The following is a 27,303-nucleotide window of genomic DNA, read 5'->3' on the forward strand; positions in this document are numbered from 1 at the left end:
GGACATCATATGTGGTCAGATGGACAGAAAAAGCTTCTCCCTCCCCTGCAGTGCTCATAAATCCTATTTTGTCAGACTCAGTGCAGTAATCACATCACTACACCTGCTCCATGAACAACCTTGCCTCTAAGATGTGAACACATTCCCAAAGGGTGCAGGCTTCTGTCTGCAGCTTTTGAAGTACATCAGGTGTTCTGATCATCCAATCAGCTCCTGCAAGATCAGTAGTCAGGAGACTGATCGATAGAATTACAAATGACTTCACACTGTTTGTAGTTTTTTGGCCTTTACATTCACCTACCCTAATCAGTTTTATCACTACATTGACAATGTGACTTTGCACAAAGAACTTTCCGGTGTTTTATAGATTAACACTGACAATTGAAACCTTTGACTTTTGAGAGACAAAAAACAGATTTAGATGTACATTTACAAGCCGTTCAATAATGACATTAAATCATAGAGAACACACTTCTGAGGCAGCTGCTCCTAGACTTTTTTGTTTTTGCAGAATTTGCCTGATTGCTATCCCTTGGTCTTCCAGTTAAATGCAGACTGTGTCATTTCCACCCCTAGGGGTTTCTCAATAAAACTGATAATAAAAAAGGTAATTTGACAGCGTTGTGAAGGAGGATGAGGTTGTAGAAGTTGTTGTCTTACTACCATTGCCGCAAAAGTCTAGTGTGGGTAAAACTTTTTAATATAAAACCTCATGGTATCTTTCAGGGAAACAGGGGTAAGACGATAACGTCCGTCAGTGAATATTATTTTAACTCGAAACACGATATCTTGATGTTGGTAAGATGATATTTTAAATAAGCCAACCCTATCCCAAAACGCTTTCTCCAGATGAACAGATTCAACTTTTTGGGATTTACTTACCTGGATGATTGAGCATGCATCAAGACAATCTAACTCTATCAATTCATTCTAATGAAATATGTAACTTTAGCTAAGATAACGTTATTTTCTTACCTTCCCACTAAACATTGGCTGTTGGATAGATGTACAGATCATTTTTTTTATTGGATTTTGTTATTTATAAATATCAACATTATTGTTTGAAAAATAACACAAAAGAACAGATTATTTATAAACAAAAACAATTTATTACGTGTTGGCCAATTAATTTTTTGTGCTTATTTTACATTTTCTTGTTTTTCCTTAATTGGTTTATTTATTTGTTGAATAAATCAACTTAATTGTTTGTAACCAGGCTAAAACTTTATTAAAATGTGTTGAAAGATTAAAAACATTGAGATCCATGTTAAAATATAAAATAATAATAGTATTTAGTATTTAGAAAAACTTTTTGAAATTCCTTTTAGAAGGAGTACAATGTGTTTACTAAGTTTAAAAGAGCTTTTGCACTATATATGATTATTTTTTATGAGTACCCTGTTTTATTGTGAAGAGCTTTGAAAGAGGAAGTCAATGTTGTTGTGATCGGCAGCAGGACAGACAAGTTGCGATGGAGTTTATACAAGTGTATGTATGAACTGGACTATCTGCTCGACAGTCTTTGTTGATGTGCACATTTTGCAAACTGTCTGTGAGAAGCTGGGGACATATCTGGTCGAAATCCACCATGCAGCTGCTCACTTTTGTTTTAGCTTAAGAGCCCACAAAATCTTGGAGATGTCCGCTGATCACTGCATTCCTTCACACACAACTTTTTGTGTACAGGAAACATGCCCTCCACTCTTTGGACACATGGGACTACAGAGCCTTCAGAAGCAGTATAAAAACAATCTCTATAATGAGTCGAAGTTTGCCATTGAAAAAACGTCCACAACAACCACATTTTGCCCCGTACCTGGAGGTCATATGGATAACAACACTAGACGTTGCCTGGTGTTACAAAACAAACCCTTCAGTAGCTGAAAATTGCACGTCCATAGTTGCATATGCAACTATCCATAATTAACATTTAGCTGATTATCCCTTCGAGGTCATTTTTTTTGTGTATGTTCAAGCAGCTTACTAAGCAGCTTCTGTTGTTAGGTTTGCCACTGGCAGTCCTGCTATATTGCTTTGCACCATTTATGGTGTATTACACTGAATCTGTTCTGTACACTGAAATGTCTTCTGTTTATCACCTTCGCCTCTCCGTGTGGGATGCACTGGCATTTGCCTCCCAGGTAGACACTAAGCCGAAGTTGTTGGTATGATCAAAAAATGATGGCATATGCAGCAGGTCAGGTGTTTTCTGCTGAATATTCCCCATCAAAGGCCACAGGATGTTATACAAGAAGTCAGTTTTGATAATCTCACCGAGGGACAAATTGGAGGCGCACAACATCTGGAAAGTTGAAAAAATAGCAAAGAATGGTCCTGGTCCCAGCCCTTGACTTGACACATCACTCTAAGTTTTGAAAAAAGTAGAATTTTGAAGCAAAAACTGCTGTTTGGTTTCTGAGTCATAGCTGGAGATCCAGCATTTTTTACCACCAATGATCCTCCACTCAAAAGTCAGGCCATTTGAAAACAAAATTGGTATTTGACCTTGGGGTCAGTGGTAAAATCACACAAGTACATAGGATCAGAACAGGTCTACCAGGGACTGTTCTGAAAATAGTTGTATGCAATAGCTTGGTAGCTGGCAAGAGTAAAGTGCAAAATTTACATTGTTCAGTTTGTAGCACAGATGCAACTGACTTTTCGTTAAAACCATGAGATTATATTTTTAAATCCCCACTTGTTTTAATAGAGTAACCAATAGGAAGTGAAAATATTGCAATTATATAGCATTTCACCAAGAAAGAGGAAGTACAAAGATAATTTTTAAAACCTGAAAACCACAGTTGTGATAGCCTCCAGCTCCCTAATGACCCTTAACTGGATAAATACAAGAGGATGGATGGATGGAATGAATTGCATTCAGTTAAACCATATTTAATTTTCTTCTAAAACTACCAGTCTTCACACGTATCTTGTGTACCACTGCTTTAGACTGGTAAAGGGAGAGCAGGAAGCAGCTTTTTCCCAGGGAGTTGAGACTGGCTGTTGTGTACATGATCCCTTAACTTGTAGGCCTGAGAAGTTTAGTGTAATGCTCCAGACTGCAGACCGACAGCTCTTGGGTGCATTAAATTGACGGTTGGGGCACCGACATCAGTAAGAGGCGAGAGCTGCACTACCCACAAGTAAACTTAACCTCTGTCTCACTCTATCTCTTCTTCTGCCCTTTTCCACTTTCTTACCTTCCCTTTCCACCTTTGTGTAGCTCACCTCTGTAAATCAATCACTTTGAAGTAATCTAAGATTGCATTGGGGTCTGCATCTCTGTGCTAGAGAGACGTGTTATCTATATTTCAACACAAAGCGGTTTTATATTTCCCCAGTGTGTATTCAGCTTGCAGTGGCAGTAATTGTGGCTGATCTGCACTGAGTGACTTTCCTGCCCAGGGGACACTGATACATGGCTAATGTTCAGACATGTGAGTCTCTATGTCATTCCTGTCAGAGGCGAGATGGAAATTTGAAGTCATATAGGTCATACGGATTATTGACTGAACCGTAGACTTTGGCAGAGCAGACAGTAGAGCCAACTTTTTACAATGGGTGTATTTTTCATCATGGAAAGTCATGCCGCACCTAATTATCTTAAAGAGCACTTCTAGTTTTATACAATCTGGCCTAGTACTCATTGCTGAGCTGTGCAAACACTAGAAGTATTAAGGAGAAGATAAGAATGATTAGAACTTAGGTGTGAGATCCCTAAAAGTTAAATGGGCTTTCATTGCTTTCTCATTTCCTGTGTGTCTGTATACCATAAAAGGTGTGACTATGAAGTTCAGCAAGTCTGCACCTAAAAATTAAAAACATTGTTTTTAATTTTTTGACGTGCACATCGTTTCTGAAACATCGCCAGGAAGTCACGTTTTGCCCTCTTCTTCTTGCGTGTCCGCAGCATTGTTTCAACATTTCTAGTTTTTTGCGTATTTTACTCTATTTTAAATTCTAGACTCCCCAAGTGTGGGGAATTCTTGGAGTTATACAGCACAGATGTTGCCACTTTCATATACAAAAAATGAACTTGTGATAAAATAGATGTTCACGGTGGCCATTGAACAAGTGACTATATAAATATTTCACACTGCACACACAGATGAGCTGCCACAGTGATGACAACAACTCTAGTGAAGCCCATACTTTGCAGTTTAGCCCTGGCATTCATCTGGCTCTAACATTTCTGTGTGCTTCGGTACCTTTTCGGAATGTATTGTAGCATTAAAGTTTTATGGGCCAGCTCTTTCTTGGTCCTAGGTGATGGCTTATCACGCTCAGAGAGGGGGAACACTTGAACAGGCTGAGGTATGAGCTATGTCTCAGCAAAGCTATTACAAGGTTCACTGAGTCCAAGCACAGCTAAATGGTGGGTGATAAGCAGGTGTATATACAGCAAATGTAAGTGCATATGTGTGCAGTTTTGCCACATGTGGGTGTGCGTGTCACACATTTATTCATGCAGACTTCAGTGTTTCTGTCAGCACAACCTTTTCAGCAGGCTTCCATTCAGATGAATTTGCTAACCACTCAGCCTCAGACTTCATAGGACTTGAGACATTTCCCCAAGTGCAATCCTCTTTTATGGTCCATTCTAAATCCTGTGTGTGTACGAGCACACATCGAGGAGTAGCTTCCCAAATATGCCACAACGCTAAGATAATCTCTCTCTTGAGAGGCTTAGAAAAAAACTAAAGATGACCCAATGGAGCAGTAAAATGTCACCCAGCAGAACATATTTCATAAAACTCTGCAGAGGAATGAAGAGATGTTGCAATATCTGCTCATTGTCAGGGATGAAGACTTTACATTATCTGTTTTGAGAGTATGAATTTGTGTCACACCGCAGACCTTAGCCCTGGAAGTTGAAACCCTGCAAGGCTGAAAATGTCTCTCTTTTGCTATATCTGCCTATTTCCGTGTGTCTATGTCAGGGACAAGTTTCTCTATCTTTCCCCTTGTCTTTTTTCGTACTCTAGCCTCCTATCTTTCTTCTTCGGTCTTCGGCACAGAAGGAGAAAGACACACAGAAAGGATAGAAGGAGCGACCTATTTAAAGACCAGTGTGTAATTAATCATAAGCTAGCAGCATTAAGAGAGGAAGAAATGTATGACAGTTCTCTCTGTGGCTTTCTGTCCCTCTCTAGTTGGCATTTTCTCATACTTGTGCTTCTCTTTAATAAATGTGAATTTCTATCTTCTCCTCCCATCTGTGTCACGGACCAGGGGCTTTATCTCCTCCCTCTCATACTTTTTAAAAACTGTTTTCCAATTATATAATAACCGCAGTTAATATACATGTACAGACATGCCCACAAGTACACTGTTCCAAAAAATAGTAATGTCAAAGTATCTTACTGTATATTTTACAGTTTTGTACTGTCTTTCTAGAATATCATTAAATTTACATAAGTAGACTGTAATTTTACATGTCAAAGGTAAAATAACATATCATTACTGTAAATATAGTAAAACACAATTTACTTCTTTTTTAAATATATTTTTTGTACATATGCATATTTAGATTGTAAAAATACATTCAGAAATGTATCATAATTTCACAAATATTTGTCTGTTATGTGAGAGAATGATCTGTTAAATTCAAATGTAATACTATGGAAAAATATATAAAATGATCAAAAATTAATGAGAATAATCAATTATTTAAGGAGTATTTGAATTATAATTTTGCTGAAAATTTCATGTCATCTAGGTCTGATTCAATAATTCAGAGGTAACAAGTGAAAATATAATTAATAGGAATAAAAACTAAAAAAAAGCATGTAAAACATTGCACGGCCACTCTGTGCTAATTATATATTTTAAAAAATAAATGTAGAGGTAGGAATTGCAATTAACATAAATCTCAAAGTATTCACAACATTCCTGAACAGAAATAGGCCTCTGCACCTGGGGTGAGGGTGTGGCCATGAAAACAATGTGACATGCCATTGGATGTTGGGACACATAATAACATGACGCTAAGCATCGGCCAATGAATGTGAACAACCACAAGGTCGTGGGTATGGCTGTACTGTAGGAAAAAATCCTAATATAAAAGTATTTTACTGTGCATTTTACAGTTTTGTTCTGTTCTTCTAGAATATCATTAAAGTTAGGTAAATAGACTGTGATTTCACATTTCAAATGTAAATTAACGTTAAATCACTGTAATGCAATAAAACATAATTTTATTGATATATTGATATATTGATATACCTTTATTAGTCCCACAAGGGGAAATTTCACAAATATCTGTCCGTTATTTGAAAGATTGAACTGTTGAATTCAAATGTAATGCTATGGATTTGATTTGATTTGATATACCTTTATTAGTCCCACAAGGGGAAATTTCATAAGGCTGCCGACCTATTGCACGCAATGGCGCCGCCATCTTACCCTCCGACCATACATACATTACACAAAACATCACATGGGGAAGACAGGTCAGAGAGGTATAACAATGGAAAATGCACCACATGAGGAAAGATAAGGAGAAAAAAATAACTCCCCCCAGACTGAGCTCCAACAGGGTGATCAGTTTGAGAACAGATAAAAACACCTCTGCACATAGCACATGAAAAAACTCTTAATACACCAAAGAAACACATGACAAGCAAGCAGGGGTGGGTAAAGGGTGAGAGACAGCCGATTTAGACAGTACATCCGGGCCTGCAGCCTGTACGCTGGTCTCCTTGATCCACCGTCAGCATCAGAGGGGAATAAGCGTCGAAGGCGTTTGGAAAGGGAGGGGGGATGAGTGTGTGGAAAAGTATATAACATGATTCCTATAACCTTGTGTTACATCACATAAGTATTATTATCATTGCTATTTAGGGCAATTGCGGCTCAAGAGTTGGCAGTTTGCCTTGTGATCAGAAGGTTGCCGGTTCGAGCCCCGGCTCGGACACTCTCGGTATTGTGTCTGTGGTCAAGACTCTTCGCCTACTGGTGATGGCCAGAGGGGCCGATGGTGCGATATGGCAACCTCGCCTCTGTCAGTCTCTCCCAGGGCATGCAATCCATTATTATTTAAACCAACTGTTAACTGTATATTTCTGTACATTTACGTATTATGATTCATATTGCCACATTCATTGACCTTGTTTATAGGTAATTTCATTGTTTGATCACGTTAAAATGTTCCTAATTTGATGTCTAAAAGCACTTGGAGAAGGCAGAATCCCATGTGAAATTAGCGTAACAAACTGTATTTTCATTACTGAAAATAACTGTATTTTCACGAGGAAGTTATTTTCTGTTATTTTACGGTAGTATTTTGGCGCCCCAGCTGCCAGAATATTACAGTTTTTTTAAGATGTTTTTTTTAACAGTGTACTAGATGCAATGGGCTGGCTTTGTGTCTTCTTAAACATTCAAGCAGAACCTTGATGTGTACTGAAACTTTCCTGTACTCACACAATCCATACCTATGATTTCAGCACCAAGTCTGCAGGCTATTGTTTGTGGACAGATGGTGAAGAACACGGTCTCATTTGTGTGTAATAAGTCGTTACTAATTGTCTGCAGATTGGATCAATGTTCTATTCTGCTACAGCTCAGCTCCTTGTCTGTGTATTACCATAGACTGCACTGCCACCATTTATCACTGCTGGTAGAGGAAAAGTCCTTTTAAACTCATTATTAAGGCAATTTTGCTAGAACTACTTTAATTATAGCAAGAAATCATTTCTTTTGTGGCAAAAATTGAACCAATAGGAATTCATTTATGAGGTTTTTAAGGCATAAATGCATACATTCCCATATACATGAATAAACACAGCTGCCACACACAAGCTTTGCTCTAATTTTTCTTATCAGCTGGCAATGCCATTCACTGATATCTTAAAGAGCTTATGGATTACTTTTGAAGATCTGTCACTCTAATTTTTCACGATTGCAAAGAAGAGCCTTGTGCGACATTAATTCCAACAGCACCACAAGCCAAATCTATAGTGATACTCTCTGTGGTTTGACTGAATGGGGGTATAGTCATAAGGAGTTTGCCTTTTGGGTTCTGAAGCCTTTTTCACTGATAACCTGGTCCTCAGCTGCCAGTTACTTTGTGTGCATCACTACCTTTTCTACTGCACCAGTAACTTGAGACATTTGTGTAACTGATTGAATGCCCCAAAACTGACAGAGATAATCAAATGGTAGACCTATTTAAAACATTTAAAAGATAACATGTAGAGGTTTGTCGAAGAAGCCATATAGATATTTAAAACTCCAACATATTAGACTGTCTTTTTTTCTTTCAAACATATGAAACATAAACAGATTTCCCTAACATTTGTCTTGCATATTTATTTTTCCATTAATACTCGGCCAATCTCTGCTGGGATCAGCTAGTCGTTGTTTTTTGAGGCGTTCCAAACTGTGTTACCAACAGGGAAACTGCAGAAAGTCTCTACCTTCAAACTATGGAACATCAGCACTAACAATAGTTTAAGGATGTGTCTTGTCTCTTCTTTACTTTTTTAATTTTTGCTTTATCAGCAATTATAGATGCTGATACTGAAAGGCATTTACTAACATATAGCCAATATGGGCCAACCAGTAAATTGTTGGTGCTCTAATATAAAGTTGTATACTTGAAGTCTTGCTTCAGCCAGGTTGATCTCTACCTTAGCATATAAATTTGGTTTTAATATGAGCAGACGATACTTTTTATGGGGAATTAGACAATTATTAGCTCTTTTATATTTGAAGTGCATACCATAAGGGTATCTCGCTGATACTGATACCTTCAAACACTGCACAACAACATTGCGAAGGACATTTGCTTCGCCCCCAGTTCCAGTTAATGGTTTTATTTATATTATACAATGTAAAATGTAAAAAAGTACATTTTACAATGAATTACATTTTTTTAAATTAAATGTGGATTTCTAAGATTTGCAAATCATTGCATTCTGTTTAAATTTTACAAAACATCCTAACTTAATTGGAATTGGGTTAAGTTAATATTAGCTTTGAGGCACTATGATTTCTCTCTATTCAAGAGAGGTCAAGAGAATAAAGTTCAATAGAATCTGTGCCGAGCTGAAATAAAAAACATTATCGTCACTACTATTCATCACTGATTATTTATCCCTAATTTTCCATTAAAAAGAATTCTATGCATTTCTCCTTTTTTATTTTTTTTTATTTGAAGTATGAAACATTATTGACTTTCAAGTCACTCGCTTTGAAGCTAAATGCATGTGTGTTACATGTGCACTGGTATTTATGGCGGCTAACCACCATTTCCACATTACCAATTTACCTTTAGCCCTGGTGGATGAATTGATAGACAGATAACAACTCAGAAGGTGTCTGTCCTTCACCTCTTTCCTTCATTTCCGCAATTTTTCTTTACCCGACATTTTCAAACCCAACCAAGCCTTCAAATTGACCATATCCTAAGTGTGTTTTCACTTTGTCATACACTACTAGTACTTAGAGATTTCCCCATTTCCATCAGCACGTCATTAACCTTTAAGCAATGTATGTTTTCAAATCACGTACAGTGTTGCTTTTTCCTCCCCACTGCTGAATTAAGAAATGAGCCTGTCTCTAATGGTTTTTCTCATTCGGCGAATCACTTTTATGTATTTTCAAAGCCAGCATTTCCATCATTGCCCCTGCCCGCTGTATCAACAGCAGCCCCTCTGCAACAGCAGGAGTTTATCACCATGTTTCACAGAAAATTGAACACGCGGCCACATTATATCTCGTGTGCATGCAATGAGTCAGGGTCAGAGAAACATCCAGATATTCACACACATATGCTTCCAGATGTGCACATGTATAAAGACAGTAACGCACCCACCAATGCAAGTGTTCCCACACTTTTAGACCAAGTGTACTCTGTGTTGTGCACAGCATCTCTATGCTCATACATCATTAAGTGAGCCTGGGTGTTATTATGGAGAAGATGCAGTGTATTAGATGCCCTGACAGATTGTGTCAGGGCCTGCAATCCTATCAGGATTGGATAATAAAAAGACACTTAATCTAGGCAGTTCCCTACAGTCCTTTGCACACAGAATAAAAAATCCTGATGATCATTCTGTGCTCTAACTTTCCTTGTCAAATTTTCTCCTCCCTCTGTCCCATACTAAAATATAAGTTCAATAATTACAAGTTAATCTCAATCTCCACCATTCATCTGCCAAAACATTTCCCATGAAAAGGCACAGAGTTATAGCCCACCAACGTAAAATGCGTTTATTACCTTCTCGGCAACTCACTAATGGGCCATAGAAATAGGTCCCTGCATCAGTATGGATGACTAGAGTATGATCAGCTAATTTATGAGGACCTTGTCTCATCAGTAAGACCTGAGATGTGGGACAGTCAACTTAGCATGCTGTCCTTCTGGTGTGCCCCATTTTACTATCATTCATGATAAATAGGGGCATGACAGACACAACAACAGCCAATCCGTCACCTTGTTGAAAGTCATAGAGTCTGAGACATACTGTCTGCCTATGCTCTTCTTCTATCCCTGCCAGAGAGGAGCCAAAAATGAGCTCAGTAAGGGTAATGACAGAGGTATAATGCGGGCACATTGCCTGTTATAGTTTGTGAAGACACTTTTATAATGCTCTCTATCTATAGAAATATACCTGATAAATTCAGTTAACTTCTCCCTCGTCTTGTTTTCTTTCCTGACAGTGGAGAGTAATCCATGCCAGACCAATCCTTGCCTCCATGGTGGAAGCTGCCTGCAGGAAGGGGATGGTTACAGTTGCTACTGTCCTCAGGGGTTCTCTGGAGAGAGCTGTGAGATCGGTGAGTCACTGCCAGGTCAGGTATGAGTGAGGGAACCTCAGAGGTCAGCAGCTGCAAACTGCTGTGTCCCTGAAGCATAGGGGGAAATAATGACAGGCATATTCTGACTTAACATTTAACATATGCAGTCTACTGTGAGGTGACTTCACGAGGAAATGGCAGATTGCCTCTGTGGGCCTTGTTTCCATATTATGTGTTTGAATAACTGATTACAATCTCAGCCGCTTCACTGTCAGGTCCAGGAGGCCTGGGTCAAGCTCCCTGACTGAAAATGAACATGGAATCTCCATATGCTGCAAGTCGGCCGTTTGTGCCAGAGGCTGTTCAAGATGAAGTATAGAGTATGTGCCTCAACTGTGTGTGAGTGTGTGTGTGTGTTTTCACCTTCTGCCCTGAGAGCAGTGGGCAGCTCATGTTTCCACTCAGCTATGTGATGTGAGAATGTGTCTGTCAGAAAATGGCAGTGCAGTGATTTAGGTGAATGAGGCTGTGTGTGTGACACAAGGACATATAGGCCACAGAGGAGCTCTGAGCTCACTGAGCAGTGGAGCAGCTGATTAAAGTATTGTCGAAGCGGTGCACGCCGCAGTGGATGAGGGAAAATACAGGAAAGAAAAGGAAGATGTGGCAGTAGTAGAAAATATCAAAGTGACTTTACTACTTTGAATGGCACTTTAAAAACTGAGAAACACTCAGTGGAAGACTTTGACTGAGCTTAAACACATCACCTTTGATGCAAAGTTGTTGACAGCATTCAGTCTGACATTGATTCTGGGTCCTGGCCAAATTTCTGTGGGAAGAGTACAGTAAATGTTAGCTTGTGCACAAGAGTTACACGATGTTGCAGTATGTGCATATCAAGCCATGTCCTGTTTTTGTGTTGTCCTTGCTGTAACAGCTCCAACAGATGAATTACAAACATCTCCAGTTGTGGTTCCGTCGTCCATGGTCTGATGTCTATGGTGTGATGGTCTTTTTCAGTTTTTCACAGTCATCCATGCAAAGACATTCGGCCACGCTGTGGTTTTAATGATCAATACTTATGGAAAGGAGTCACAGATCAGGGGTGAATATATTGACCTGGCTCTGATTATTCAATGCCTTTTAATGCTTTGACTCAAAAGTACCTATTATATAACATTTAGGCATGCCTGTGCATGAATGTCATTGAGGATCAATCAACACAACACTGGATCAATGAAAATTGATGCCAAATGAATGTATAACATCCACGAATGCACTTTGTAATGATTTTTAGCCATTGGATTTGGTTAAGGCTGCATAAAGCTTGATGGTTTATAGAAGCAGCTAGAATAAATTGTGATATTTTAGCTAAAATGTTTGGGCAGAAAAGCACTAAAAAGTCACAAAATATTGGTTATTTACTTATTTCTTCATTTCTGTGTCTCTCTTTGGCTTTCTTTTCTTTGAAGTTGTTATTTCCCAATGTAACTAAATTGCTGTGATGGCAATTAGAACAGCTGCATATCTGATGTGTTTTGCTATTACTTACCGCTAAAGGCAAAAAAGGTTAGCAACCTATAACAGAACATGCTTGACTACAATTTAAATATGTGCTATTTTGAAGAGGGAGTAGAAAGTCAGCTTTAATAACAGTGTTTCATTTCACATGTGTAGCCTCAGTGTCCTTAATCAGTCACTGATGGACAGCTTATTGAAGAGCTTCCATCTTTTTTCTTCTGGTTCAAATTGATTTTAGACAGCCAATACAATCCTATTATAGCCATAAAATCCAATAAACCAGTATTCCACCCATTGCCCCTACTCCATACAAGGTGATTATTTAGGCAAAATGATGCAATGTCATCCTTAGGGACTGTCTCTGGAACTTTTGGGAATTCTTTGGCGAAAAGCATTTTAAAGAACTGGTGTCTTCATGCTTTTTGTTTCCTCTGTGAGTTTGTAGTTAGTATTTATGGAGGTGTGACAGTGTAAAAATTATCTTCCAACTCCACTCTAACTTCTATTCAGGGCTCTAACTTTATCTAAACCCACAGAAGGCTGTCAGTAAGACATATGGGCAGTAATAAATCTAAAGACATTAACAATCTTGTTTGAAGTTGTGGTATCCCACTGATCATGAGAACCAATTTTTAGAATGCTGCAATAGAAAAAGTGGTTGATGAGGCACATCAAAGCCTCTAAGTTTGATGACCATGTGTTGATACACAGTGATTAATTATATTATCCATATCCCACAGCTGGAATGAGTTGGAGATACAGAATAATTTAATAAACATTTACTGCACAAATAAAATAGTTGAAGGACTTGCTGAAGTGATTATCTTTAATGATTCTTGTTGTAACAATGAAGTGTGTGGATTGCAACGTTAAGGTAAGGAGGCAAAGTTGACAGTTAACAGAAAGCTTTTAAATGCTATCCAAACAAATGCAACTTGAGCGGGGACAAACAAGAGCTTGTGAAAGGTAGGACACAACAGGTACATTCACAGAAAGCCTGACAAAGAGGGCAGGACTATTTATACACTGGAGGCTAATTGAAAACTAGAAAAAAGAAGCACATTCTGAGATGCATTACAAACCTAATAACTAACGCAGTTCACTATACAGCACACTTAATTATCAGGGCTCTAGACTAACTTTTTGCCATGGGCGTACTGGTACGCCTAACTTTAAAAAGTTAGGTGTACCGGCACAAAAGTTAGGCGCACACAAATTTTATAATAATTTATATAATATAATGTGTTTTTCTGGATACACTGTGCTTTTTCAGCATTCAAAGATTGATGACACCGTGTCAGAGCACTGGCTATGAATTTCAGAAGGATCAGGCCTTAACAGAAAAGTTATCAATAGTTCTTTTCCTATTACAGCTACATCCACTTCTGTCATGCCTAGGCTGCTCACTAGGGCTGGGTATCATCACTGATTTCTATAATCCATTCGATTCCGGTTTTCAAAGTCCCGATTTGATTCAACTTAGCCTCAGACAGTCAGAAATATTATAATTCTGATCATTTATCAGTACTGACTTCATCAGAATTGTGAACATCACAGCAGATGCCTTTGTGTGAAAGTAACTGAGAATAAAACACAGAAAAACATGAAGGAGATTTTCCTGGTCTGGCTTTTTATAGCAGATAACCTTAAAAATATTCTACAATGTTCTGTATATAAAGTTTAAATTTCTTCAGTATTGAACAACAGAAAAAATAGGCTTTCTTGTCCGAGGTCATTTAAGTGACAAAAAGAAAAGAAAAAGACAGCAGCCGACAGCGCTGTAAACAACGGTAGACTGGTGGGTAATAAGCGAATGAATAATACAGAAAACAGAGATTGGAGACGGGAAACTGTTCTTGAAGTACAGAGAGAGATAGAGAGAGAGCTAGCTGTGCATGAAGTGTGTTTTTAATAGTCGTGGAAGCAAAACAGCAAAATTCATGATGACATTGATCAAATGTGAAGCGTAGTTTGCTGCTTCTTTTGCTGCTGGCTTGGTGAATTTTGGTTGGAGAGAGACAAAACCTGCAGCTCAGAATCAGCGCAAAAAGACGTAATCACAGCGCGGACCGGACGCATCAGAATCGCTAAGCTCCGACAGCGTGTCCGTCTACGGGCCGTCGGGTGAGAAAGCCGAGAAAGACAAAGCTGATTCTGATGCGTCGGCTCTGTGTTTACGTCTTTGTGTGGAGTCCGTGTACCTGCTCTCAATTACTGTTTGGTTGTTGTTGAAATGGTTTTGTGAGCTTTAATCTGAGAATCTGGCGTTTCTGGCAAAACACAGTTATATTTAAAAGTCGATTCAGGATTTAATGAATTGATATCGCTTTATTCAAGCTACTCACCTCCCACTTCCACCTGCACTTTCAACTGGACCACGGCCAATCAGAGAGGTCCCGCCCCTTACTATCTCTGATTGGTTTAGTCCACGATAGGGGCATAATGTGTGTCTGTTGTTGACCACAGGGAAGGTTGCAGATTTTTTTTTTTTTTGCTACCCGAACAGTTGGTCGCACAGGTGCAACCAAATATTTTTTTTAGTCGCACCACTGAAAAATTTGGTCGCATTTGCGACCGAATTGGTCGCACTCTAGAGCCCTGATTATTGTTGAGTGATGACTAAAAGGCTTGTTGAGAAATGATAGGTATGTGTGGGTGCGAAATGCTGGGTGCTTTTAATTAAAAAAATGAAAGGACTTAAGTTTGTGTGAGCCAAACAACTTTAACAAGAGCACAGCAGCACAACAAGCATCGACTTCTTACATCTACTTTTCAAAACAGAGATCTGCCAGCCTTCTACAACTGAGGTTAATAAAAGCCCCATTTACTTTTTTATGAAAAAACACACAAACCAGATGCAGTGCCCCCAGGCATTAGTGTATCCTAAGTAACCATGATAATAAATATTAAATCTTGTTTAAAAATCTTTCTTATATTTATTAATACTAAAATCTCTAAATTTCACACACACTATAACTTTATCTGCCAGCTGTAAACACTGATTGAATCCTAATGGAACAGACCTGAGGGGTGTACTATGAAGTGAGATTAGTGTCTTAGCTATGCTAAGCTTAAACTCAGAGGGTTTTTTTTTTTTTTGTATCATGAAAGAGGCTCCTTTCTCACCTGGCTAAGTCATAGTGGTAACTTTAACATTTCATTTACACCATGTTTTACATTAAGTGCATTATAGATTCTCTGTTGGCAGATCTGTTTTATATGTGGAAGTTGTTAAGCCACACCTTACTAAAACCACCACCAAATGAAGTGCACACCACAATATCACAGGAAGGTGCATAAATTAATTTAGTGATGCCAAAAATGTATAAATGCCATTATAACTGATCCTAATCTGCTGCTAAGTCTATTTTACACTGCTGGAATTGCAGCTACTAGAAGACAGAACACACACCAATATTACCTGTTCAGTGAATGAAAGTAATTTCACTTTGATCTGTTGACAAATTTCCATGTCTCCTTTATTGGGCTATGGGACAGTAACCTTTAATGTTCAAACGTATCCAGTTTAAAGTTTCAGAAGTCTAATGTGCAGCCAACAGCGTAGAAACAGACAGCAGTAATGAGAGCGCACTCAGCAATAAAATGATTAACTCGCATTGGAATTGTTTATTTTACTGCTCTGTGCGCTAAAGCGCCAGATTAATGATTTTCTGAAGCATTAATCTCGTCTCTTATTTGCGACAGTTACATTTTACTTTTAGATTTTTTTATGGGCTTTATAGATTTTTATCATCATCATCTGATAATGTCTCTGCTTGGAATAAGCAGCACTCACAGAGATTATTTTGTGTGGAAGAAATGTCATGTGACCCACCAATGGCCCATTTTTATGTGAGTGTGCACAGAGCCAGAAGCACGAAGCTCTGCTTAACAGAGAAAGTTAATAATCACAACTGTGATACAAGTCAATGGGGTTTTAAATTTTGTGAAATCCTTCCTCTACGAAACTAGTATTAGTATACCTCTCTGGTCTGACTTTACTTGACTGGACTCTCATAATCAACTTGAGAGTGTCTCCACTTTACAATGACACTTAAATGCATGAAGTAAACTAGATCATTAACTTTTCTCAGTGTTAATTTTTCAACAATACACGTGTAATACTATTAACCAACAGTTTAAATGCAAAACCTGAAACCAGATGCATATGATAGTCCACAAATCATCCAGTTTCTATAAAAGAATTAGGTAGTAGTGAGAATTTGTGCAAGTCATGGACATACATGACATGCACACGCAGTTTCCTAGTTTTAGTGATAACTATCCTTTCATTTTATCATCAAGTATTAAATACTTTATGAGATCTTTTAAAGTGCGAGCGCTACAAATGTTTTACATTAATGGTACAGCTTCTATGAATATCCACAGCCATATGTAGCAGTTGTTCATGGTGACAAATGCTCTGGTGCTTTTGGAGGGTTTTGCCCATGTGACACAATGTGTTCATTGCCATCCATTCTGTTAAAAGGTCTATTAAGTATTAACTGCACTGCAAACTAATATATTTATGCCCATTTCATTCTAACTGGAGAGGGAAAAGCAGCCTTATGCACATAAATTCATAAAGCAAAATCAAGTACATGTTTAGTTTTATCTCATACTATTTTTTTGTCTGTGTATGTTCAAAGTGTCACTCGTGGGTTTTTTGTAGTTTTGTGTGGTATCTTTCCTGTACTCCTATGTTTTGTAAAAAGAATGCTCCCACATTCATCACATAAAACACCACGATTACATTTTAGTTAGAGTGATTTTGTTTGTTCATGACCTTGAAAATGGCAGCAGCCATACACTTCATTCTTCAGTACTTCCTGCCTGTATCGCACATTCTGGCAAATCCAGCAGGTTTATTTTATTCAGTTGTTGTGTTAAATTTAAATCAACATGGATGAGAAGTCAGAGTTCAGGATCCTGTGGCTTCTAATCAAATGTACTCTGCTGTCTGTATATAGTATCTTTAAAAAACAAACAAACAAACAAACAAAAAACTCCTGCCATGCAACACCAACAGGGTTATAATGGTGCAACATTTGTAGTTCTTTTGATTTAGAATCTGCAACCAGAGCAATAAATCACAAATTTAATAGATTCCTCCAAGATTAGGACCGTTGTTTGCCTTTATTTATAGTATAAAACCAAAATCCAACTCTTTCTGACAGAAGCAGCTTTTTCTGTTTAGTTCAAATGTGGTTTGTCGAGAAGGAAATGCATTAACCTATCTCCATCTATTTCTAAAGACTGGCCAACAAATCACAGTGATTCTAGGCAGACCAGGAATTATGCAAATTATTTCAGGTCAACTGCTATTTGCTTTGCCAGAAGATCTCAATCACGCCATCAGTCCGTCAATCAGGACAAAAAAGGGAGCAGGCAGGTAAGCAATTTCAGGCTGTAAATCACTCATATGCATCTAGATTAACAACAACACACTGTTATTACTGGCAACACATACAAGTCTGAGAGAAAATCAAAGCTAAAAGCTAGTAAATGAACTGTGATTTTTGGATTTCATATTCAGCGTGTGTTATAGGGTGAAGAAGGTAAATGGTGGTGTTAAAAGTGGGAAATTACTCTGGTCATCCTATTCTCACTTCCTGTGTTTTAACCCCTGTCTCACTTCATCTCTGTCCATCTTACTCATAGCCTGGTGTGGATTCCCCTCCTCCACTTTCTCTGTCATTTGCATGATGAATTGGAGGAGATAATAGTACCTGTGCTGCTTCATAAAGTTCAACAGTTTGGCCGAACTGACATGGTCACAGTTGCCTTGTAAGGACAAGCTCCCATTCTCATAAACTGCAACTAATGATCTGAGTAACTGCTACACAAATACTGATCATCGAAACTGACGACTATAATTGCCACATACAGTAATAGAATATTGGTAAATAAGACTCACACACTGTGTATTAAAATACATGTATTGTTTGTTTGTTGAATTGTCACATTATCACGGGAGTGATACGGGGCAGGGTTGTTCCACTTGACTGTAAAACATATTGTATGTATGTGTCATGAAACGCTGTGTGGCAGGCAGGGATTGGACCCAAACGCAAACTCACGGGGACAGAACTTGAACTCAAAAGCACAGCTTTATTGCTGGAAAATAGAACACAAGCAATACAAAACTGAACTGGGAAAAGCTAATTATAACACATACCAGAAGACATGGGGAGAATCACACACAGCATGAGGGACGACGCGATACTGACTCAGAGAAACACAGGGTTTAAATACAATGGGAAGTAACGAGGGGAATGAGACACAGAAGGAGAGCACAGCTGGGAGAAATCAGAACACACGAGACAAGGGAGCAAAGTAGGATACACTCACATGAGACACAGACCTTCAAAGTAAAACAGGAATTAGCAAAGATGCAAACTAGACTAGGGGAGACAGCAACTAAGAAACACAGAGGGCAGCTACTAAATACTCAGAGAACTAAACAGAATACAAGAACACCAAACTAAGACACTACACTAAAGAACAAGCTAGGACAACAACGAGAACTAAGAACATAATACAGAAAACTCAGAGGCACAAGAAACTCAAAACACTGGGTCACTGACCCAGGACCGTGACAGTATGATTTATTGTTTGCTAGATGCCGGCTGAATAAAAAGGCTTATGCTAACATAAGCCAGTAAAGGCTGCATATTTTAATTCATCTACTGAAGAAACTTAACTCCCAGGGTGTTCAGGCAAAATAGTTCTTTGGTTGCAACCTTTTATTAATTCTGGGAGGACAACATCAAGTGGATTTTAGGTAGCAGGGTCTTTGGTTTTACTGGTTAGATGTACAATTGGAGTCAAAGCTTTATATATATTTATTATGGGCATTAATGTCATGGTGAGTCTGGGCTTTTAGTGATTTCTTTAAACTGTTCTTTTTCCAGGGTAAAATTATATCGCAGCATACATCTTTAATGACTTTAAAAAATTAGAAATGCACAAGTTTTAATTTATTTAGGATTTTCTCTAATCCAGACAGGGTCAAAAGAATGCTCACTAATATTTGGTTAGCAAGTTGCGCTTCAGCCAGCCACCTCACCTTTTGATAGTCATCAACACGCGTCTGGTATAGTTCTGAATGGATTCTGAATTCCCTACTGAATTTGTTGGATTCATTTAAATTGGTTACCTGACGAGGACCAAGCTCTTAAGCATAGTCCACAAAGTTTCAGTAGGGTTGAGGTTGGGGGTGTAGGAAGGCCATTCCAGAAGCTTAACGTTAGGCCGCTTTATGCATTCCAAAACCATTTGCAATGTGCTTGGGCTCATCATCCTGTTGGAACACCCAACTGTGTCCAAGTTTCAACCATCCAGCTGTTGATTTCATCAAAAGTGTCTGGTTAAGTTTTCCCTTGCTAAGGGACATTTATTATTAATGTCCATAGATTCAGTCTGATGTAACCTTTTAACTACAACTTTATGTATTTATTGATTGCTGTTTATTTGTATTTATTGGGCAATGGTGGTTTGTTAATGTGGATGGAGATTTTAAATAATTTAGGAAAGGGTTTTATGTAAGAAGTCTCTTTGAATCTGCTTATAGTACACATCCAGTAGTATTTAAGCAGAGGCCCACTTAGTGTGTCAGTTGTTGTCATTGATGGGATTGACTTGTGTTGTGTTTGAACTGGTGTTGGGATCTGTCTGTGGAGAGTGCTAGTCAGAATTGTTTCTTATGTTATCTGGTGGAACAAATAAATGTGTTTCATGTTTCAAAACTCCTCTTGGACTTGTGATTTCCTCTTTCTGCCTCTTGGGTCACTTGACCAATTTCACATGCCTCATAAACTCGTCTTATTTCTTATCCATAATCAGCCTTGCTCATTTCTTCTCAGCTTTCCAAAAATTTCTCAAGTAAATCAGTCAAAAACAACACCACGTCTAATAGGCATAAACATCTATCCAGTTCCTTTTCAATTTAACAGAGCACATTTGCTCAGACTTACAGGTGGTTTAAAGAACTCCCTGGTCAATTTCAGCAAAATAAATTGAAAAGCGACATCTTTTGCAGTATGTTTGCACATAGCAGAGTCCTCAGGTTGGTTTTCTGCTTGACAGGAAGCACTCTTTTTTTTTTTTTTTTAATTTGCACCTTACCACACACTCTGCTCTTCCAACTTTCCCAATCATGGTGATTAGATCGGAGTTATTTCCCCCAGTTCCTCCCTCTCTCCCGTGCTTGCTCTTTACCGTTTATCAAATATGTTTTTTCTATTTCTTACATTTTTCACTTTGACCGCATCTTCATGCCTTCACCTCATTTGTCGCTCTTTCACGCTCCATCTCCTTATTTTCTTTCCTAGTTGCCATTTCCTGTATTTTCCTTCTCCTTCTGCCGTTCTTTTGCACCCATTTCTTCCCTCTCTTCTGCTCAGACCATCATTTTTTCCTTCATCCTTCCTCCCTTCCTTGACCCCTCCAGAACATCGCTCTTTGGCAAAGCCTGCAGTGTAGGGCTGCATTGAAATCGCGCTGCAGTGCAGAGATTGGGGTGAACACAAACCCTCCACCCCACACTATCACCTCCAGTTCTCCCAAATAACACATTTCATTTCCTGCCACACTTCCTCACTCTGTTGCAACCCCGAACCTCTCCCCCCACCTCTCTCTGTGGCTCCATGCCTTTTTTTCTCCCTCTCTTGCTCAGTATTTTTCTGTCAAAGGCCAATACAATTATTCATACCGAAATGTCTCTGTACTCATGCATAAAATGAAACTTATTCAAGCTCACACGCTCACTCACCTGCATACTCGAATTGCCAAATATGCTCACAAGGGCGTGTGCAAAATGTATTCTCCTTTTTATGTCCATTTTTTCTCTACACAGATATGACCTCCCCCCCACACACACACCTGTTTGTACCTGTCTTATGTTAAACTAATATGTACTCAAGACTATAAGAAGAGCTAATGCACAACTCTTGTTTAAAGAGGGCATTAGAAATGCCTCCACTGGTTGATGTATTAACTAATTCATCCTCTAGGGCCAACTCCTTTCACATCAGCTCATATGATTGAGCCTGAAAGATTCATGAGGTTGAGGCTATTCATATCAGCGGCCCATACCCACTTCACCAAAGGTCCATACATCTAAGCGGTGAGGTCAAAGACGATTGTGAAAGTGGAAAGCACAGACTGTAGCTGAACATGGTGGATGTTCTATGGCAGATACACACAGGCTGTTCAGATATTTGTCAGCAGATTCTCTCAAGATTAACAAAGTGTGAAGCTAAAGTTGGTATTCTTAGAGCTAGAGGTGATTTATGCAGTAAAGCAAAGAATTATAATCAGAAGTGTAAAAAAAGTAAGAAAGAAATGTGCAGATCGATAGATCCTAGGTGAGTTGTTAGGTTACATATAGGAAGATAGATGGAAGGAGCAGGAGCTGCCGTGCTGCTCCCCTCAGGACATCTCATTCATTCCATCATTAATGATGCAATGGATTTATATGTTTGGCTCCAAATCCTTCTAGTTCTAGAGGTTAGGCCCATATGTTATAGAGTTTCTAGTGCTTTTTCTTTGCTTCTATTTTTCCTGCAATAGTAGGGCAATCACCACCAGGTAGGAAAAAGTGATATTAAGAAAAGGTCATTCATATGCCACCAACAACTCTGACAAACTCAACCATGGGAAAATACAGTCCTGGTCTTTAATGATCCTGGATTTTTTTTTAATCAGACGTTTTTTAACTCAAACAAGATGCTTTTAAGAGCAATCTTTGCTGAAAAATATGGGGTGGTGATGCATTTTGTGGTTAAAATAAGACTTTTTTGGTGAATTCTTTTGGTTTGAAGGTGGTATAACAACAAATGACTCAGCATTGTGACTCAAAATGAACAATCCATGAGCTACCATGTGATGGCAAGTGTGCGAATGGCAGAGAACGTCTCTTTTGGTGTGATTGATGACCAGCAGTTTTTCACAGTTTGTCAGCAGCTGACGAGTTCTTAAAGGGCTATGATTGGCTGGCTCAGCCAGTACCCCATGCCTCATTAATTCGTCCACATCACTGGATTCCTCAATCAGCATTATGATTGGCTGTACCCCCGCTGCCACTACCATGCATACTCTTACCCCAACACCACCAAGAATGCCAAAAAAAACCTGTAGTACTGATTGACACTGCTGCGCCTGCAGCTGACTCAGTTGGTGGTGCATCCATTAGACACATTCAAAAAAACGCCACAAAAAAAAACATTAATAAAAAAAAACCCAAGCATCTGCAGAGGGGTACTGGAGTGTAGGCAAACTCTGTTCACAGAAGATATGAGATAGGTGATGGCATAATTTCTCAGTTTTCAATCACCATGGACACTCCCTCCTCTCAAACCTCCTCAGGACAATGAGAATCAAAGGACACACTGGCTGCAGAGTTGAATAAGAATGAGCTACAGGGCTCATAATGTGCGTGCGTCCATGTGTGAATACATGTGAGTGCAGCACACCGTATCTCTTTGGTGTGAACACATCTGCAGATTAATGAGCTCCTGGCCAAGTTGCCAGGATTCACCTCTCTCTTTTTATCTCTTTTTCACTCTCTCACCAGCTCACACATACACACTCACCACCACCTTGAGTTGACTCATCTTTTCTGCCACTCTTTGTAATTCACTTGTCAGCTTGAGTACCGAATATGCATAGAAATTGAATGAATATGCATGTATGTGGCTGATATGCGTTTGATTTAGCTCAGTGAGTATGTGTGCGTTGTGTTGGATGGAGAGAGGCAATGGTTCTGTATACATTGGGTGACAGCTGTGGGAGGAAGTGAAGCATATAAAGGCTGGCCACGTAGAAAGCGGGACAAATTGATTTCCCATGAAGACCGCAAACTGGGTTTTACACGGGAGGGTCTTATCAGTGTTCCAGAAACACTCACACAATGACACTCAAGTACAGACACACAAGCACCTGCAGACTGAGACTCAAACTTATGTCAGCTGTAAATATGAATTAAATACTTCTTCAACACAGTGCGCTCATGCAAGAAAATAAAAACATATGGCATGGTTTAGACAGGAACTGTATATATAAGATGGACTTAGCCAGTATGACATCATCGACTGGTTTTGACTTCACAGTTTGAAGCTGTTATCATTTAGCTGTCACCGTGTTGGCATGTTGGCTCTATGCAGACAGTCATTACCATATTTGAATGAAAGTGATTTCATTAATTAAAGAAATTAATTTGTTGGTGGAGCCAACAAATGTAGCAATGCACCTAAAAACGACAAATATGTAGTAGTTAACAGGCATAGGACATTTTTACACATGTAGTCTAAACAATGCCCACTTCTGTGCTGTTAATTCACTTACCATTAGTATCCATGGATACAGACTTTGTACTATGTGCTAGAATGTAAAGACAATTTAATGTCTGATTCATGCATCTGCATTCACCACCTGGTAATGACTAGATTAGTTTTGGAGCCCCTTGTAGGGGCTGAGCTGTCAACTGATCACCACCTGGTGGTGAGTTGGATCAGGTGGCGGGGGAGGACGCTGGACAGACCTGGTGCACGTAAACACGTAGTGAGGGTGTGCTGGGAACGTCTAGCAGAGGCCCCAGTCCACGAGATCTTCAACGCACACCTCCGGCAGAGCTTCAACAGCATTCCGAGGGAGACTGGGGACATTGAGTCCGAATGGACCATGTACAGCGTCTCCATTGCCGGCAATAAGTCGGACTCATTCCCGGTGGGTGATGGGCTCCGCCAGGGCTGCCCTTTGTCTCCGGTTCTGTTCATAATTTTTATGGACAGGATTTCTAGGCGCAGCCAAGTGGCGGAGGGCTTTCGCTTTGATGGCCTCAGAATCTCATCTCTGATTTTTGCGGATGATGTGGTTCTGTTGGCTTCATCGGGTGAGGGCCTCCAGCTCGCACTGGAACGGTTCGCAGCCGAGTGTGAAGCAGCGGGAATGAGGATCAGCACCTCCAAATCTGAGGCCATGGTTCTCAGCCGGGAAAGGGTGGAGTGCCCTCTCCGGGTCGGGGATGAGTTCCTGCCCCAAGTGGAGGAGTTCAAGTATCTCGGGGTCTTGTTCGCGAGTGATGGGAGAAGGGAGCCGGAGATCGACAGACGGATTGGGGCTGCAGCTGCAGTAATGCGGACGCTGCACCGGTCCATCGTGGTGAAGAGGGAGCTGAGTGTAAAAGCGAAGCTCTCAATTTACCGGTCGATCTACGTCCCTACCCTCGCCTATGGCTACGAGCTGTGGGTAGTGACCAAAAGAACGAAATCGCGGATACAAGCGTCAGAAATGAGCTTCCTCCGAAGGGTGGCTGGCCTCTCCCTTAGAGATAGGGTGAGAAGTTCGGCCATCCGGGAGGGGCTCAGAGTAGAGCAGCTGCTGCTCCACATCGAAAGGAGCCAGCTGAGGTGGTTCGGGCATCTGACAAGGATGCCCTCTTGGCGCCTCCTGGGTGAGGTGTTCCAGGCATGTCCCACCGGGAGGAGGCCCCGGGGCAGACCCAGGACACGCTGGAGAGATTATATCTCTCGGCTGGCCTGGGAACGTCTTGGTGTTCCCCCGGATAAGCTGGAGGAGGTGGCTGGGGAGAGGGAGGTCTGGGCCTCTTTGCTTAGGCTGCTGCCCCCGCGATCCGGCCTCGGATAAAGCGGATGAGGATGGATGGATGGATGGATGGATAGTTTTGGAGCTGCATGTGTAAGAACAAATATAAGTATAAACACTGTATACTTTGCATATATTTGACATTTTTAATGAGGAATAAAATGCAAGAAACACTGTACTAAAATGTATGAGCAAATGCATTACTGTACACCTTGTGGTGGCCCAACAGTGTAAAGGATTTTTTTTTTTGTTATATCTCCATAGCAGCAACCCAGAGGGTGGAAAATAACCAAAGAGATGAATGAGGTAGAGTGAGATGAAGCAAGAAAGCATGAAAGAGAAAGAGACAGAGCAAAGATGACTGAGGGGATAAAGTCCTTCACTAGGCTCATGTCTGAATGACTGTCAGATCTACACTGGCTGAAAAATAGTAAATAATTCCTTCTTAGTATTTACCAGAGGGCAGTTTTTTTTGATTTTCATTCAATTTCCTTACCAGAAATAGATTTAAGAATTCAACATCAGAGCTCTCACCACTCCGGAAAACATCCTTATATAATTTTACTGTCAGTGATTAATTGATTCTGACAGGACAAAGGGAAAAATAGATAATTTTAGTCTACTATTTCCTCTTTAACTATGTCAGAAATAACGACAGGAGGCAAAGAATAGCCTGTCACTCACCCCTCTAGGGAACTGCTCTACTTAAAGTTATTGTATTTTTTAAGTGTGCGCACTCATAGAGGTAAGGACCAAAAGACAAGGAGGCGAGGAAGGATGGAAAAGCATGCAAGGAAGGAAGCACAAAAATGAAAAAAATATAACAAAGTATGCACAAAAAGGAGGAACACAGATGGAAGATGGAGGACTGGAAAAAGCTTCAAGGAAGCAAGTGGAGAAAAGTGATATCACAAGCAATCCATTGTAAGATTTAGACGTGTGGCTCCTTTAAGCTGTGATGAGACGTGTTAATGATAACACCTGGCACCCTGGGTGTTACGGGCAGACAGAGCTGTCAGAGAACAGACCTTACACCACACAGCCTTGAGGGACACCACCACTGCTAACACCAGGAACCCTAAAGGGACACCTGTAAACCTTGTAGACTCAAAGGAAATCAGCCTGGTAAGAGCCACAGGGTGAACGAGGATAAACTTGCCATTAAAAGATCTCCAGAGGGAGAGAGAGAAAATAGAAGGTGAAGAGACTCGGAAGTGACTAATATAACAGTAGTAGCGAAGACAACGAGGGAGGAGAAATAGAAAGGAGAGGAAGAGGATTCTTTGGATCTGTTCTGCATGTTCTGTCACTTTACAGTCCTGAATATCTCCAGTTTCCTTCTTTCGACTTCTGTGGCGAGACAAAAATAGCGTGAGGCTGTAAGATACTGGTGGCATTGTGGCAGCTTGCTTGGCTTCTCCTGTCCCTGGCTTCCATTTCTTGGCCATTGGCCCCCTCCCACACAAAATATAAACAGACCCTGAAGATAAAGCCAGTGAACACACACAAACACACACACACAGCACTGGGGAGCGGAGTCAGACTGTCAGAAGTGAAGGCTAGCAGAGCGATTTGAGATGTTGTGACACTTTAGCTCATTACATTTTCCCAGGCTGTTATGAATGTTGCAACAGTGCTGTCAACCAAAGCGAAGACCTGTCTGAAACATACTGTGGGCACACACATTCACAGACACGCCACTGACGCAGCCTGCGCATTGCCACATCCACATTGCAGGCCTTGAATTAAGATGAATCTTTTGCTGTTTTTATTCTCAACGTTGCAGATTTTTGGGGGAAATGTCTACAAGGACGGCTTTAGGCTCACTTTGCTCACTTTCCTTTGACACAAGAAAATCTGGTAACCCCTGACGAGCCGGATCCCTGCCTGCATGAAGCTCTTAGTACATCATCTGGGCTCCCACATGATGTACTGGTGAAGTAATGTAGTCCTGTTCAAAAGGGGTGAAATACTTTTCTCTATTTCTAACCAGAAATGCACAGTAAAAGATTGTGTTATCGTCAGACTGTGGATCCTCTGATCAGCTGATCACGCCCAAGCACGCTCTCTTGAGAGCAGCATAGAGCCTTGGGCAGTACCAGAGCTGCTGTGTAGTCTCCTCTTGTCCCTGCTGATCCTGATCCGTTTGTAATTCAGTGCACCTAAAGACAGCTTAAGGCCCAGGACTCTACTGTGTGCTGGTGGTACACACACATGCACACACAAAATTCGTATCTCACATACATTCATACACGTCCATGAGCTAAACACATTTTTACACTGATTGCAGCTATTTTGTCTCCTGTCTGTCTGTATTTCACTGGCCTCAAGGAGACCTACGAGTACTGACCGTCGAATTTTGTTTTTTTCCCTTAAGTCAATATGCCGCAACCAAAAATTTTAGCTGTGATATATGACATATGACAG

The 27,303-nt window shown here is 40.0% G+C and overlaps 1 protein-coding gene across 2 annotated transcripts in view; it reads left to right on the top strand.

Annotated features, from left to right (window-relative positions):
* ncanb (neurocan b) overlaps positions 1-27,303 on the top strand; it is a 174,313-nt gene that overhangs the window by 92,592 nt on the left and 54,418 nt on the right. For both annotated transcript variants that reach the window (XM_085264010.1, XM_085264009.1), the window contains exon 10: positions 10,672-10,788. In XM_085264010.1, coding sequence (XP_085120136.1) covers positions 10,672-10,788 — 117 coding nt within the window. The remainder of the gene's footprint in view (positions 1-10,671; positions 10,789-27,303) is intronic.

Source organism: Mchenga conophoros, linkage group LG23 (genome assembly GCF_057382185.1).
Source record: "Mchenga conophoros isolate Kocher_MC1m ecotype Shallow Benthic linkage group LG23, M_conophoros_male_GT1.1, whole genome shotgun sequence".
Lineage (NCBI taxonomy): Eukaryota > Metazoa > Chordata > Actinopteri > Cichliformes > Cichlidae > Mchenga > Mchenga conophoros.